General features: G+C 39.1%; 1 protein-coding gene across 10 annotated transcripts in view; it reads left to right on the plus strand.

Annotated features, from left to right (window-relative positions):
- CYRIB (CYFIP related Rac1 interactor B) overlaps positions 1-12,440 on the plus strand; it is a 95,122-nt gene extending 82,682 nt beyond the window's left edge. For all 10 annotated transcript variants that reach the window (XM_083822261.1, XM_083822266.1, XM_083822267.1 and 7 more), the window contains 8 exons: positions 1,166-1,271; positions 1,927-2,063; positions 2,700-2,777; positions 2,878-2,994; positions 4,171-4,250; positions 5,338-5,464; positions 6,353-6,423; positions 11,655-12,440. In XM_083822261.1, coding sequence (XP_083678387.1) covers positions 1,166-1,271; positions 1,927-2,063; positions 2,700-2,777; positions 2,878-2,994; positions 4,171-4,250; positions 5,338-5,464; positions 6,353-6,423; positions 11,655-11,718 — 780 coding nt within the window. In that variant the 3' untranslated portion in view covers positions 11,719-12,440. The remainder of the gene's footprint in view (positions 1-1,165; positions 1,272-1,926; positions 2,064-2,699; positions 2,778-2,877; positions 2,995-4,170; positions 4,251-5,337; positions 5,465-6,352; positions 6,424-11,654) is intronic.
- Positions 12,441-13,510: the final 1,070 nt, after the last annotated feature.

The following is a 13,510-nucleotide window of genomic DNA, read 5'->3' on the forward strand; positions in this document are numbered from 1 at the left end:
AGTAGGTGTTCGGAATGGGAGCAAAGTTCCTGTACAGGATATCGCTGCTTTTCCTTTACCTTTAGGAAGGAGTGTAACTAATGCTCCTAAAATGACGAGGTACTTGCTATTTCATACTCAAAGAAATCCTAGCAGACAAAAGCCTGCTAATTCCACATAAATTTGATAATCATAGCCATTCAGCTTTCATAAGTAACGTGAGGTTTTTCTTCCCTCTCTGTTGAAGTCATAAGTTAGGTTTAGGAAGGGTAATTGTGTCACACACAACCCTCAGAAGGGGAGTTGGTTTATTTGTTCTTCAAGAAAGGAGCGTGTTCAAGGAGAGGCTGTAGGATCTGGCAGGAATGTATGTCCCAGCACCAAAGCCTGCAGCTCCCATGTGGAAAGAAGAGAGACGCATCTACCTGAGAGGAGGTAGACAAGGCACGGAGGAAGCTTTTAGGGACCAGAGAGGAGCGTGTTGAAACGTGTAGCCCAGAGTTGACTGAAAAGTTGACTTTCGGAATCACAGACTAGACTGTAAAGATTGAACAGGAGAGTTATGAGCACTTCTATTCGTTTTCTTAGTAATTTTCAAACTGCTAGTTTCTGTCTTAAAAATGTGGGGAGGTTGAATTTACAGTAAGCTTCCAAGACAAAAGCCTTAAAGATAAGGTCTATGCATTTATGCTTTAAAGCTCTGGCATACACCATGTCTTCACGTTGCTGATTGTACCTAAATGTTCCTACTATAATACTTAGCTTCAATTTCACAGTGAATATGTTGTGGTTTTTCTTTTTCACAATTTCAAAAACTGGTGATAGATAATATCATTACGAAGAGGCTTTGTTCACTAAACTGTTTAATTTGCAGATGCCCCAATGAAGTTGTTGATTTTAATTAACTAGATATGTTTAAGTTTTCATACTCTGAGTAGCTTTATTTTTAACAATTTCTTTATGCTTTTTTGATTAGTTTTTTTCCCCCACTATCCTGGATACTTATTTTCAACAAAAATATTTAGAGCTTTTTGGAACAGTCTTGGGTTAGCGTATGCTTGTCTCTTTACCAAAAACTTCTTGGTAGAATTCTAAATAAGTAGTTCTTCAGACAATCGCCTTGCAGAGATTTTTCAATCAAGTCTCAGATATCTTTAATTTAAGCATTTTTTTTTTCTAATTTAAGGCAATACAGCATCCCAATGATGAGAAGCTGCAAGAGAAGGCATGGGGCGCAGTTGTTCCACTAGTAGGCAAACTAAAAAAATTCTATGAATTTTCTCAAAGACTAGGTAAGCTGAACTTGCTTTTTGTCTTCATTTAGTACACTTGACATATAGAGACATGGAACATATCTAGGTCAACCACTTGTTACTAGATAAAAGCTCTTATTGTATAGATTCCTTCCGTGCACTGGATTGGATTTTATATCTGTGTACCACCTTTTGCATGTGAAAGCAAACTTATTTTGGTGGATGCCTGAGAGGAGAGAATGGGAGTATACTTGCCATCTTATTTCCTTGTCCCTTTATTAACTCTGAGGAGCACTAACCAGCTGGTAGACTAAGACATGGAGTATGAGTTTATCTTAAAAACAAACTAAATGTAGCTTCTGCTGGTAGGTATGTACCTTGAATTTCATGTTATCTTCTTGAAGAGTCTGCAGTCTGCTAACGCAGACTACTGAAATGTATTTTGCACGTTGCAGACAAAGCTCGGACAAAACTTTAAAAAGAAAGTTTTCATTGATTAAATCATAGTCTTTATAGCTGTTTATAAGTAAATATAACAGTGGCACATAGAAACAATTCATCAACCCTGCTTATTATTAATTGCCATGTGTCTTGGCAGATGGGTGTTTTAAATCTAGTGTGCAGAATTCCAGTGAATACAGATACAAGTTGCAGGTGCAGATGTATATTGTAAAACATTCTTCTCTGATTTAAGAGGCGGGATTGCGAGGTCTGTTGGGAGCCCTGACAAGCACTCCATATTCACCAACACAACACCTGGAGCGAGAGCAGGCTCTTGCTAAGCAGTTTGCAGAAATTCTTCACTTCACACTCCGGTTTGATGAGCTTAAGGTAAGAACTTGGCATAGTTTTGTAAGTGCAAAGGTTCAGAAGAAGAAAATAGTCTGCTTACTGAAGCAGTTTGGGTTGTGTGCTGTTTTAGAATAGATCATGTATTAGATGCTCAAACACCTACTATGCATGGCTAGTTCACACAACTTACAGTTAGATTACAGTGGAATGCAGAAGAAATATATTAGCTTTAGGCACTTGTTATGTTTTGGTACATACTAATCACGTTTCTTCAGCTGAATTTGTCATATCTTTTGGGATAATGCTGCTGCTGCTTCTTCTGTATGCACATCCATTGTCTGGCTATTTTATTGCTAATGTGCAAAGATCCAAGCTGAGATGATACTAATGTACTGGTCTAATTGAAGTCACATTTCTAAAACTTTTTTCAACCTACTAATCTCAAACTCCTATTAGAAGACCAACTGCTTTTCTTGTTCTCATTACGTCTTGTTGTGAGAATTCTTAGAATTTAGCAATAAAGGTGTTTCTATGCATCTCCACTCACAACATCACAGGACTTTACTTCAGAAGGCTGAATGTCTTCTTGATCTCAGTATTAAGTTTTATGAAAACTTATCTTTATATTTTTCTTGAGGTATTTGTCACAACTTTTTTTCTTCCATATCTATGTAGATGACAAATCCTGCTATACAGAACGACTTCAGCTACTATAGAAGAACTCTGAGCCGTATGAGGATTAACAATGTCCCAGTAGGTAACCCTTAGATGAGATGAGATTTAACCTTATATTATCAACTTTTTTTTTTCCATGTAAAGAACAACTAAATTCTTCTTTCCTTCTGTTTTATAGGCAGAAGGAGAAAATGAAGTAAATAATGAGTTGGCAAACAGAATGTCTTTATTTTACGCTGAAGCAACACCAATGTTGAAAACCTTAAGTGATGCTACAACAAAATTTGTGTCAGAGGTAAGAATATAAATTTATGAGTTGGACAGTGTACTTCAAAACCATGCAGGGCCAGACATTGTTTTAGAAACACAAAACTTCTACCAGGCTTAATCTGTCATCCAGAAATGAAACTTGCTTTTTGGGTCCTCAGGAAATATGCACTGTCTTTCTCAGATACTGTAGGAATTAGGTCCTTGAGGATGTTTTTGTTTGTTTGTTTTTTGTTTTTTTAAATAACATTACAACACTCCTAGTGAAAACTTTTCTCTAGGAAGAAGGTGAGGGAGGTAAGTAAGTTGCCTACGTTTTAGTGGTGTCTTGGATCAGAAACTGTAAAATTTAGAGGAGAACAGCTTGATTTTTTGTGTGTGTGTGCTTGAAATAGGGAAGGGAATTGCAATATAGCTTCTTTTTCTCTTTCCCAAAACACTTTTGTGCTTGACTATATAAAGTCAAGTATGCTTCCGTTACTGGGGAAGGGGAGAGGAGTCTGAACTCCTCTCAGATATCCTTTCAGGGCATTCCAAGATTGTAATCCATCCTCATTTCTCCTTATCTAAATATCAGTGATAGAATCCTGTCACTACAAGTATTGTGATTGGCTTCTGATAATTATATGATGAATTTCTTCCTAAATGGGAAGAATACACACCATTTGTAATTTTTTAAAAAAGATATAATTTACTATTACTGTGCAACTAATAGTATTCAGAATGCTAATACGAAAAGGTATTAGTATTTTAATAACTTTTGTTTATTCTTCTTTACACCTGAAATGCCTTGAAAAAATGCGTCTCATTTTACATTTCTTTGACTGAAATGTTCATCTGAAACAATCTTAAGTCTTACTGTTCCAGCAGATGCACATATTTTGCTACAGAAATTTCTGTCCTTACAGAACTTTTTAGATTTTCGTTTAAACTCCCCAGAAGTCAATAGTGTGTGATAGAGTTCTACAAGCATGCAAAACCTATGTGGTAGGCTTCAGTAGTGTGGACTATGGTCTATAGGTTGCTAATTTCTAAATTCATGTTGAAAAATAAACAAAAATGCAACACTACCTAATTTACCATAGCTGTAATTCATGTTTTTAATTCCTCTGCTTCTGTATCAGCAGATCACTGATTTGATTTAGGTTTTGTAGTATAATATTTCACAGTAATTGAATTCGAAACTGTTTATCTTTCTCTGCAGAATAAAAATTTACCAATAGAGAATACTACGGATTGTTTAAGCACCATGGCCAGTGTGTGCAGGGTCATGCTGGAAACCCCGTGAGTACAATCAGTGCTTGTATTGTGTATGAATTACGTCTATTTTTTTAAGACATGACGTGTGATGCATAAGAAAAAAAAATAATTTGGATAATTAAGAATTGTTTTCTTTTTACCAACTTAGTTTCATGTCAAGGGTAACAACTAACTTGTTTCATTTTGCTGGCCATGCAAATCACGTGGTCTACTTTTCAGAACATTAATATTTAAAAACAGATCGGCTTTGAAAGCTAGACAACCTCTTGTTATTTTTTGTAAAAGGCTTTCTCATATATAATTCAGGAAAATACACTATTTGAGCATGATTGCCTAGGGCCTTGTGGAAGAGAGGTTGTGGGCAATGCTTTGGATGGTATCTTCTTGCAAGTTGGCTTGGCTAGCGACTAACAAAATTAGTGTCCCTTTCTGGGGAATTTATGAGACAGTTTTAAGCATGAAGGCAGTCTATTGTCTACTATAAATTTGAGAGGCTCTGGGAGTATGAACAAAAAGTCAGACTAAGCTTTGTGTTTCTTCTGGGATCTAAATTTCCCATTGGTAAATCTGCTCAGACAAGAAGTACGATGTCTTACTTAAGTTTTTCAGACCAAATACCATAGTACGTTTTGTTATGAAGCCTATTATGAGCTCCGAACACTTACATTATTACCCTCTCTAAGAATGATCTGTCCCATTCAAGGAATTTTTTAACCATTGTTCATTAGGCTTCCATTCCCCCCACCCTCCCCTTCTCAGTCAGAATTTTGTATTGCTTGTATATTAAGGGGTGGAGGGGAAAAGGATAGGATGCACTCAAAACAAAGTGAGTGTGTTCTCTTTTAATCTTTTTTTTTTCTGGAAAAAAAAAAGTGTGGAATATTGTAGCAGCAAGGCACTATTTTAAGTTTGAGAATCTTTAACTTCCAGTTAACGCTTTTCAACCAGTGGTCTGACTTTTGTAGTCAGATTGTCGAAAGGAAAAAGGAGGACTCACAACTCTATTTTTCTCTGAGAATTTATGGCAGGATTTCTCTTTAATCTTTTTTAGGTCACTACTAGTAGCTATCTTTTGTCTTGTTTGATAGATAATGCTGTTTTTCAATTGCAGTGAATATAGAAGCAGGTTTACAAATGAGGAAACAGTATCATTCTGTCTGAGGGTAATGGTGGGTGTCATCATACTCTATGACCACGTGCATCCGGTGGGCGCTTTTGCCAAAACTTCAAAAATTGATGTAAGTTTATTGTTACTGAATAATCTTTTGAGTATTTAAGCTGCTGTAGGCTCCCTTTCTTCTCTCCATGTTTTAGTAGCAGATCACAGAATCACAGAATGGTTTTGGGTTGGAAGGGACCGTAAAGATCATCCAATTCCAACCCCCCTGCCATGGACAGGGATAAATGGGCAGATGTACCTTTCGGATTGATAGTAAAAGCATAGTGTTAACTGTCAGCAAAACATATACGTAAGTAGTGAGAAATATAAAACAGGCCTTCAGATACATGATGGTTATTGTCAAGTCATGAAAAATCCAATGGAGTTCAGATAGTGTCTTGAAATACTCTGAACAGTCGTGTTGAAAGGTACAAATCAGAATGGCTGAAAATAACAGTAGTATCTGGTTTGTTCCTCACTGTCTCGTAAAATGCTAACTTAGTTGTCCCCTAGCCTTCAGGTCAAACTTCCTGCTTTTGTTTTATAGTAAGAGTCTGTGGAATGCGTGCTGTTAACATGTGCTGCTTAGTGGTTGTTTCAAACAAACTATTTTATGATTGCGTTAGCTACAGATTTTGTCATTATTTCACTGACTGAGTGGAGTTCTCAATGGATCCTATTGTAAGCAAAGATTGTTTACGGTTCCTTAATATTGATACAGCAGAGCTCAATGTCAAAGTTGTGTTGTCTAAAGATAAGCAGATTTGAAATTAGCTGAGCCATCCTGTTGTAGGAAAACGTAATACTGAAAGCTTAATTCTTTTCCAATATCAAGAAAGTGTCTCTACACTGCTGCAATTTTTAAATAAGTGTTGTTTTTCTTTTTTTTAACTGACGGTGTAAAATACTTTTGTAAATTTATAAGGTCTTCATATGGAAAAAAATGTTTAATTTTTTTAACTTCTAGATGAAAGGATGCATCAAAGTTCTTAAAGACCAGCCTCCTAACAGTGTAGAAGGTCTTCTAAATGCTCTCAGGTACTCTTTTCTTTTATTTGAAATATTTTTCTGTGGATTTTCAGAAGTTGTTTAGGGTCTTTCCTTCAGCTATGAGGTGTTCATTCAGTGTTACATGTAAAAAATGAATGTGGTTATTGCAGACTTCTTTTCCAATGTGTCTGGAGGCATGGACATTTGAAGAAACAGGGTTTTAAAAGCTAGGTTGCATATTTGTATTTGTTTATTCTAAGATAGCTTTCTGCATACTTCTACTGCATCCAGTGTAAGAACGACTATAGAGGTAGACGTGACAGAGTGGATTTTGTCATCAGTGTTACTACCTTCAAGTATAAAATACAATACATACTAGAAACTAACTGATCACATCTACTGGCTGAACTACCAAACATGCAGATGAGCAGCTGCAGCATGTGCACTGTGACTTCTACCAGCTTACTAAAGAAATGGCTGGATTGGTTTGTATCAGCTATATCCTCAGCCGTGTGTGATTTGACAGTGTCTTAATGATTTTATGTAGTATTGGTAGAGTATGAGTAATTTAATGAAGTTTTTGTTTTGCAGATAGTTTCAGACATATAAGGTAGATATTTCTAGGTACATAGCAAGAACTTGTTCCTCTGTCACAACGTATTTATAGGGAGGTACTTCACAGAATCACAGAATTGCCAAGGTTGATAGGGACCTCTGAAGATCATCTAGTCCAACGCCCCTGCTGAGCAGGATCACCTAGAGCACATTGAGCAGGATGGCATCCAGGCAGGTTTTGAATATCTCCACAGAAAGAGACTCCACAACCTCCCTGGGCGACCCGTTCCAGTGCTCTGTCACCCTCACAGTAAAGAAGCAAGAGAGTCAGTGCCTTTGCTGTAGAATATACAAATCACCACATAAATTGGAGAGATGAAGAATGAGTAATTCTGTATAGAACCCTCAAAACTGCAAATTGGGTCATAACGCTGTATCTCTAGTCAGTAACCTGTTCTTCATGCTAGTGTCCAGCATCAGAGGTTTGGCAAGAAATGCTGAACCATGATGGGCAGATGAAGGCTTCATTCTTGTCCTTACTTGAAAAAAATACTGTATTTCATTGCTAACAGTTAACCAAAACCGGGTATGGTTATTCATGCATTCACTTCATTTGAAATGAAGTGAATTTTAAATTTGTCTTTCTCTTAGTTTTGTAGTGGGTAGTTCTGCTTTTTCTTATCAGTAGTGAAACTCCTTTAATTTCGTTTTCCCTTTTCTTTGTGTTAAGATGTGGTAAGAAGTGAAATGATATGGTGGCATAGATGGTTTCACTTTGAAATTTGTTTCAGATTATTAGCTAAAGAAAAAATCTGGGGTTGGTTTGAGACTTGTTTCCGTACTTGTGTTGTTACTTATCTCTGAATCTCTTGTGATCAGTATAAACAGAGGTTTCTAGAGAGAAAGTGCTATATTAAAACTTATTGTCAGATTGGTGAAGTACACAAAGTGTAGTCCAGGTCTTCACTCCATTGTGTATTTTGTGTTTAGTAGTGTGAATTCTGTCACGCTGACATTTCACCACACTAACACATTTCATACATAAATATTTTAATGATATTGTTTTTCATGTCTTTGACTCATTTGGGTAAGATTATTTTTTTTAAATCACATTTGGAGTTATCAGGAAGAGATGCAGAGGTGAGTTGTGATGTGCATGCAAGGTGGAAGCAGGCTCAAGATGTCACGAGAAATTAAGTCAATCTGAGTCTTTGATTCTGGAAGAGTGTTGGAAGTTTTCTTTTTTTCTCAAGAGATAAAGAATATGTCATAAAAGTAAATGGAAAGTGATAAGGATTTTGGAGGGAGATCAGCTGTTCAGAATTAATTTCATAGACGTATTTTAATTGTGTTCAACTTGTTGTGGGTAGACTTCTTGTGGGAGTCTACTATAGACCACCTGGCCAGAACAATGACACTGATGAATTATTCTTTAAGAAACTGAGAGACTTCTAGATCAGCTGCCCTTGTCCTTATGGGGGACTTCAACCTCCTAGATGTCAACTAGGAATATCACACAGCTGAGACAAACAGCTCCAGGAGATTCCTGAAGCACCTTGGTGATAACTTCTTGATACGGGTACTAAGAGAGCTGACTAGGAAAGGTGCTCTCCTAGACCTGTTGCTTGTGAACAGGGAGGGTCTTGTGGGTGAAGTGGCCAGAGGTGGCCACCGTGGCCATAGTGACCATGAAGTAGTTGAGTGTAAAATCTTCAGTGATAGAAGGAAAACTGCCAATAAGACTTCACCCCTGGATGGAGGAGAGCAGAATTCAGGCTAGTTAGTGAGGTCCCCTGGGAAACTGCTTTTAAAGACATAGGGGTCTGTTGATGCTGACTGGTTTTTAAGTACCACCTCCTAGGAGTGCAGGAACAGGCAATTCCAAAATGTCGGAAGTCAAGCAGGAGGGGCAGAAGGCCTGCCTGGCTCAGCAGGGATCTTCTTCTGGAGCTTAGGCAGAAAGTGTATGGTCTCTGGAAGCAAGGTCAAGTGACATGGGAGGACTACATCGATGCTGCTTGCCTTGTAGGAAGAGAATTTGTGCAGCCAAGACTCAGAGTTGCAGCTGACCAGAAGTGTGGGGGACAATAAAAAAGGCTTTTTTAAGTATGTTAACAGGAAAATGAGGACCAGAGCAAACACTGGTCTGATACCTGATGAGGACAGTCACCTAATAAACAGGGATGTGGACAAAGCAGAGATGTTCAATGCATTTTTCACGTCTCTTCAACATAAAGTGATGGGCTCTGGGACCCCAGCTGCCCTGAACTGGAAGATCGTGACTGAAGGAACTGTAAACTCTCAGTCAACCCCACACTTGTGTGGGATTTGCTGCTCCACCTGGATGCATACAAGTGCATGGGGCCTGATGGAATTCATCCCTGGGTACTTAGAGAGCTGGCTGCTGTCATCAGAGGATCTCTCAATTATTTTTCAATGGTCTTGGGAATCCGGAGAGGTCCCAGTTGACTGGACGCTGGCAAATGTGGTCCTAATTTTCAAGAAGGACAAGAAGGATCCCAGCAATTACAGGCCTGTCAGTCTCATTTCAGTGCCTGGTAAAATTATGGAGAAAATTAGTCTGGGAGTTATCAAAAAACACCTAAAGGATGGCGCAGTCATTGGTCAGAGCCAACATGAGTTCACAAGGGGAAGATCATGTCTGACAAACTTGTTTTCATTTTATGACAAGATCGCTCAGCTAGTTAACCAGAGGAAGCCAGTTGACATAATCTTTCTGGATTTCAGTTTGGCTTTCAATACCGTCTCCCACAGTATCCTTCTGGACAAAAAGACGAGAATACAGTTAGATAAAAGCATAGTAAGATGGGTAAACAATTGGCTGACGGGTTGGGCCCAAAGGGTTCTTGTAAATGGGGTTACATCGGGATGACAACCTGTCACTAATGGGGTTCCCCATGGCTCCATTTTGGGACCAGTCCTCTTTGATGTTTTCATAAGCCATTTGGATGTAGGACTTGAAAGCTTTTTGAGCAAGTTCATGGATGATACCAAATTGGGTGGAGCTGTCTACTCCATCGAGGGTGGTGAGGCCTTGCAGCGATCTAGATAAGTTTGGAGTGCTGGGCAATCACCAACAGTATGAAGTTCACCAAGAGCAAGTGCTGGATTCTGCACCTGGGAAGGGGCAACCCTGGCTATTTGTACAGGCTGGGAGATGAGATGCTGGAGAGCAGCCCCACAAAAAGGAATCTGGGGGTTTTGGTCGACAGCAAAGCTGAACATCAGCCAGCAGTGTGCCCTGGCAGCCAGGAGGGCCAACCCTACTGTGGAGTGCCTCAGGCCCGGCACTGCCAGCCGGGCGAAGGGAGGGATTGTCCTGCTCTGCTTTGTGCTGTGTGGCCTCACCTTGAGCACTGTGTGCAGTTTGTGATGCCATAGAATAAGAGAGTGCCCAAAGGAGGGCAACAAAGATGGTGAAGGGTCTAGAAGGGAAGAAGTATGAGGATCGGCTGAGGTCCCTTGGTTTGCTCAGCCCAGAGCAGAGCAGGTCGAGGGGAGGCCTCATGGCGGCCTGCAGCTCCCTCACGAGGGGAGCGGAGGGGCAGGCGCTGAGCTCTGCTCTCTGGGGACAGCGACAGGACCCGAGGGAACAGCATGGAGCTGGGACAGGGGAGGGTCAGGCTGGGGGTTAGGGGAAGGTTCTGCACCCAGAGGTGGTCGGGCACTGGGACAGGCTCCCCAGGGATGTGGTCACAGCACCGAGCCTGCTGCAGTTCAAGAAGTGTTTGGGCAATGCTCTCAGACACATGGTCTGATTTTTGAGTGGCCCTGTGTGGAGCCAGGGGTTGGACTTCTGGTCCTTTCCAAATCAGGATATTCCGTGACCTCTTCTTCACATGGACAAGATACCAAGTGCAATAGAAAGCCTTAGGCCTCTGTAGAAAGTATAAATTCCCAAAATGTGCAGAAATCTGTATTGATAATAATTCTCTAAGTCATTGTATGTTCTTCTACTGAACAAATAAAAAATCACTGCAGTTGTGGATCACAACGAAGTGCTAATTTAACATGTTAAATATTTGAATTACAGAATAGCACTTTAACTTTTAAGTTGGTCTAAAAAGAAGATCAGGGAAATAGATCATGGACAGATCACAACACTGAGGATACACAGTAGTTTAAAATAAGAGCTAATCAAGTTTTTTGTAGTGATGAAAACTGTTCTAATGTCTTAGAGAGTTTTGAGGGGAAAGGGGAGTAAAAACACATGCATATTTTACCCTTTGGGTTTAGGAGCACAGTTACTTAGCTAAACAGGAAACTGGGCTAAAAAGTGGTTAAATCCATTGTCATTAAGGAATCCTTAAATGGTTTAGTCATTGAAAGTTTGGAAGAAAAATCTCTGCAGTCATGTCTTATTTGAAGATGTTGCTGTGGACAGAGAGCTCAGAGTTGGTGCTAGTGTTCATAATCAGCTACCACAACTGCTCATGTGAGTTCACTGCAAACTGGCCAACATCTACCTGAGGCTTATTCTTTAATTCCTCTTGGTGCAAGGCTGTTGAACTATAGTTTTGATAACAGATTTTTCTGAACATGCTATTTGGGTGGTTGGGTTAACCATGGAGTGGGTAATCAGTGGTCAAGGGGCTTGCTGTGACTTAACAAACACAATTTCTTCAAATATGGCTCAAGCTATCTGTACCAAAACAAACCAGCATCTCTGCTCTTCTAAACTTGGCTTTTATTTCTGTGTTTAGGTACACAACAAAGCATTTGAATGATGAGACTACCTCCAAGCAAATTAAATCCATGTTGCAATAACAAATACCTGGAATTCGCACCTGCTGTAGACAGACAGTATTCTGCAATGACTGAGATGCACAGATTTTTTTTTAGTGATTGCAACTACTATCTCGTTCATTCTTGCTTTTTTTTCTTCTCTCTTCCTGTTTACCCTTTTTTATCACTTTCTTGTTCTTAAGTAAGCTCAGACTTCTTTTCTGTGCCAAATCAATGAAATTATGAATTCTGGAAAGTATTTCTACTTTTCAGAACAGCCATCCTAAGTGGCAGCTAATTATGCGTTGCATTTGGATTTCTCTGTACGGGGGAAAGATTTGTGACTTGAACTAAATATTTTTAAACTTGTGGTTTTTTCTTTTTTTGAAAAACTAATATTTAATATTGCTTCTTCTGCATGGCAAGACTGCCTACTTCTGCTATTTAAAAATCCCTTGATGACTTCATTTTCTATTGCAGCTTATTTTCATGTGCAACCATGAGGAAACTAAAAGCAAATTTGTTTAAATTAACTGTGTTTGTACAAAATGGTACCCAACACAAAAGTTTTTTTAAATGAGTAAAAACTGTTTTGTTTAAAAGTTACGTTTGCATTTTGACTCATTTTTGTAAGGATGTATGTTGTATGTTTAACCTTTAATAACTAACGTTAAACTGTGGTGTGTGCGTAGCAAAATTACGTATGCATGTTCATGTCAAATGATTGGCTGTGGATAAGATAATAAAATCAGCTTTCATTTTTCTAAGTGTGGTTTGATTTACCAGTATTTTGAGTGAGATGTCTTCGTGCTCTTTGGATTTTTACAAAAAATAAATTTATAAATTTTATATAGTGAAAACTCTGCTGTTTCATTACCAGTTACCACTAGAGTCTAGGACACTGATTTAAACCTAGAATGGGGCAGGGTTCCTGCTCTCTGCACTGAGTTGATTCCTTGTCCCCAGAAATACTGCAGAGGGTTTGAGGAGGCCTGGGGGAGGAACACTGTCCGTTCCGTACAGGTCCCGGTGGATGTTGCTGAAGAACCTGCATCATGACTGCTGCCTGTGGTAGCTTGCGCAGCCATCAGAAATGACTTTCCAGATCAGGCTGCTGGTTTGGCTCTTTCCATACCAATGGTGGGGAGATAACTTCCCTCTCCGTGTATACTGGTGTAAACTTTTGTAGAGCTAAATATTTCGAACCGTGTGTAAAATCTGAGTTCTCTTAGCACAGTAAATAATGTTGCCTGGTCTTTGGCTAGAGTTATACTGGAACAAACGTTAAGCTTTGGTGAAGAAAATCAAGTGTTTGGGAAGGGGAAGAATTTGAAGGGGAAAACAAGAACTGAGAATTGCTGTAAAGAGCACCTGGAAGATGGCATATTTTGCATCAGTGGGCAGACATTTAATGCACCTCATATATGTCTGTGCTGTGATTATACCTGAAATGAACTGCCAGCATCCTGGAAAGGAAAGGAGGAAAAGAGACTTTAAAACTGTAGGCAAGCAAGAACACACTCAGCTTCATTTGCTGGACAGCTGATGTAACTTTCCATGGCTCCTGATGGAATATACCAGTGGGACCGTGCTGGATTTGTTGTGGGCACGCTTCTGCATTAGAAAAGATTCTCCTTTTATTAACTTTTATTTTTTCTGTCAAAGATGCTTAGCAGAGGCCCCTGTTAAAGAGAAGGCAAGCCATGTGCTGTGCTATGTAGATGAATAAAATTTTCTTACTTAGACCTGGTACTTCTCCCTAGTTTTGTTGGCAGAGTCACACTTGAATCTAGTTGAGAAAGGACAAACCTTTTTTGATTAAAAAGAAGAAAAA

The sequence above is a fragment of the Anser anser genome, assembly GCF_964211835.1.
Source record: "Anser anser genome assembly, chromosome: 2".
Lineage (NCBI taxonomy): Eukaryota > Metazoa > Chordata > Aves > Anseriformes > Anatidae > Anser > Anser anser.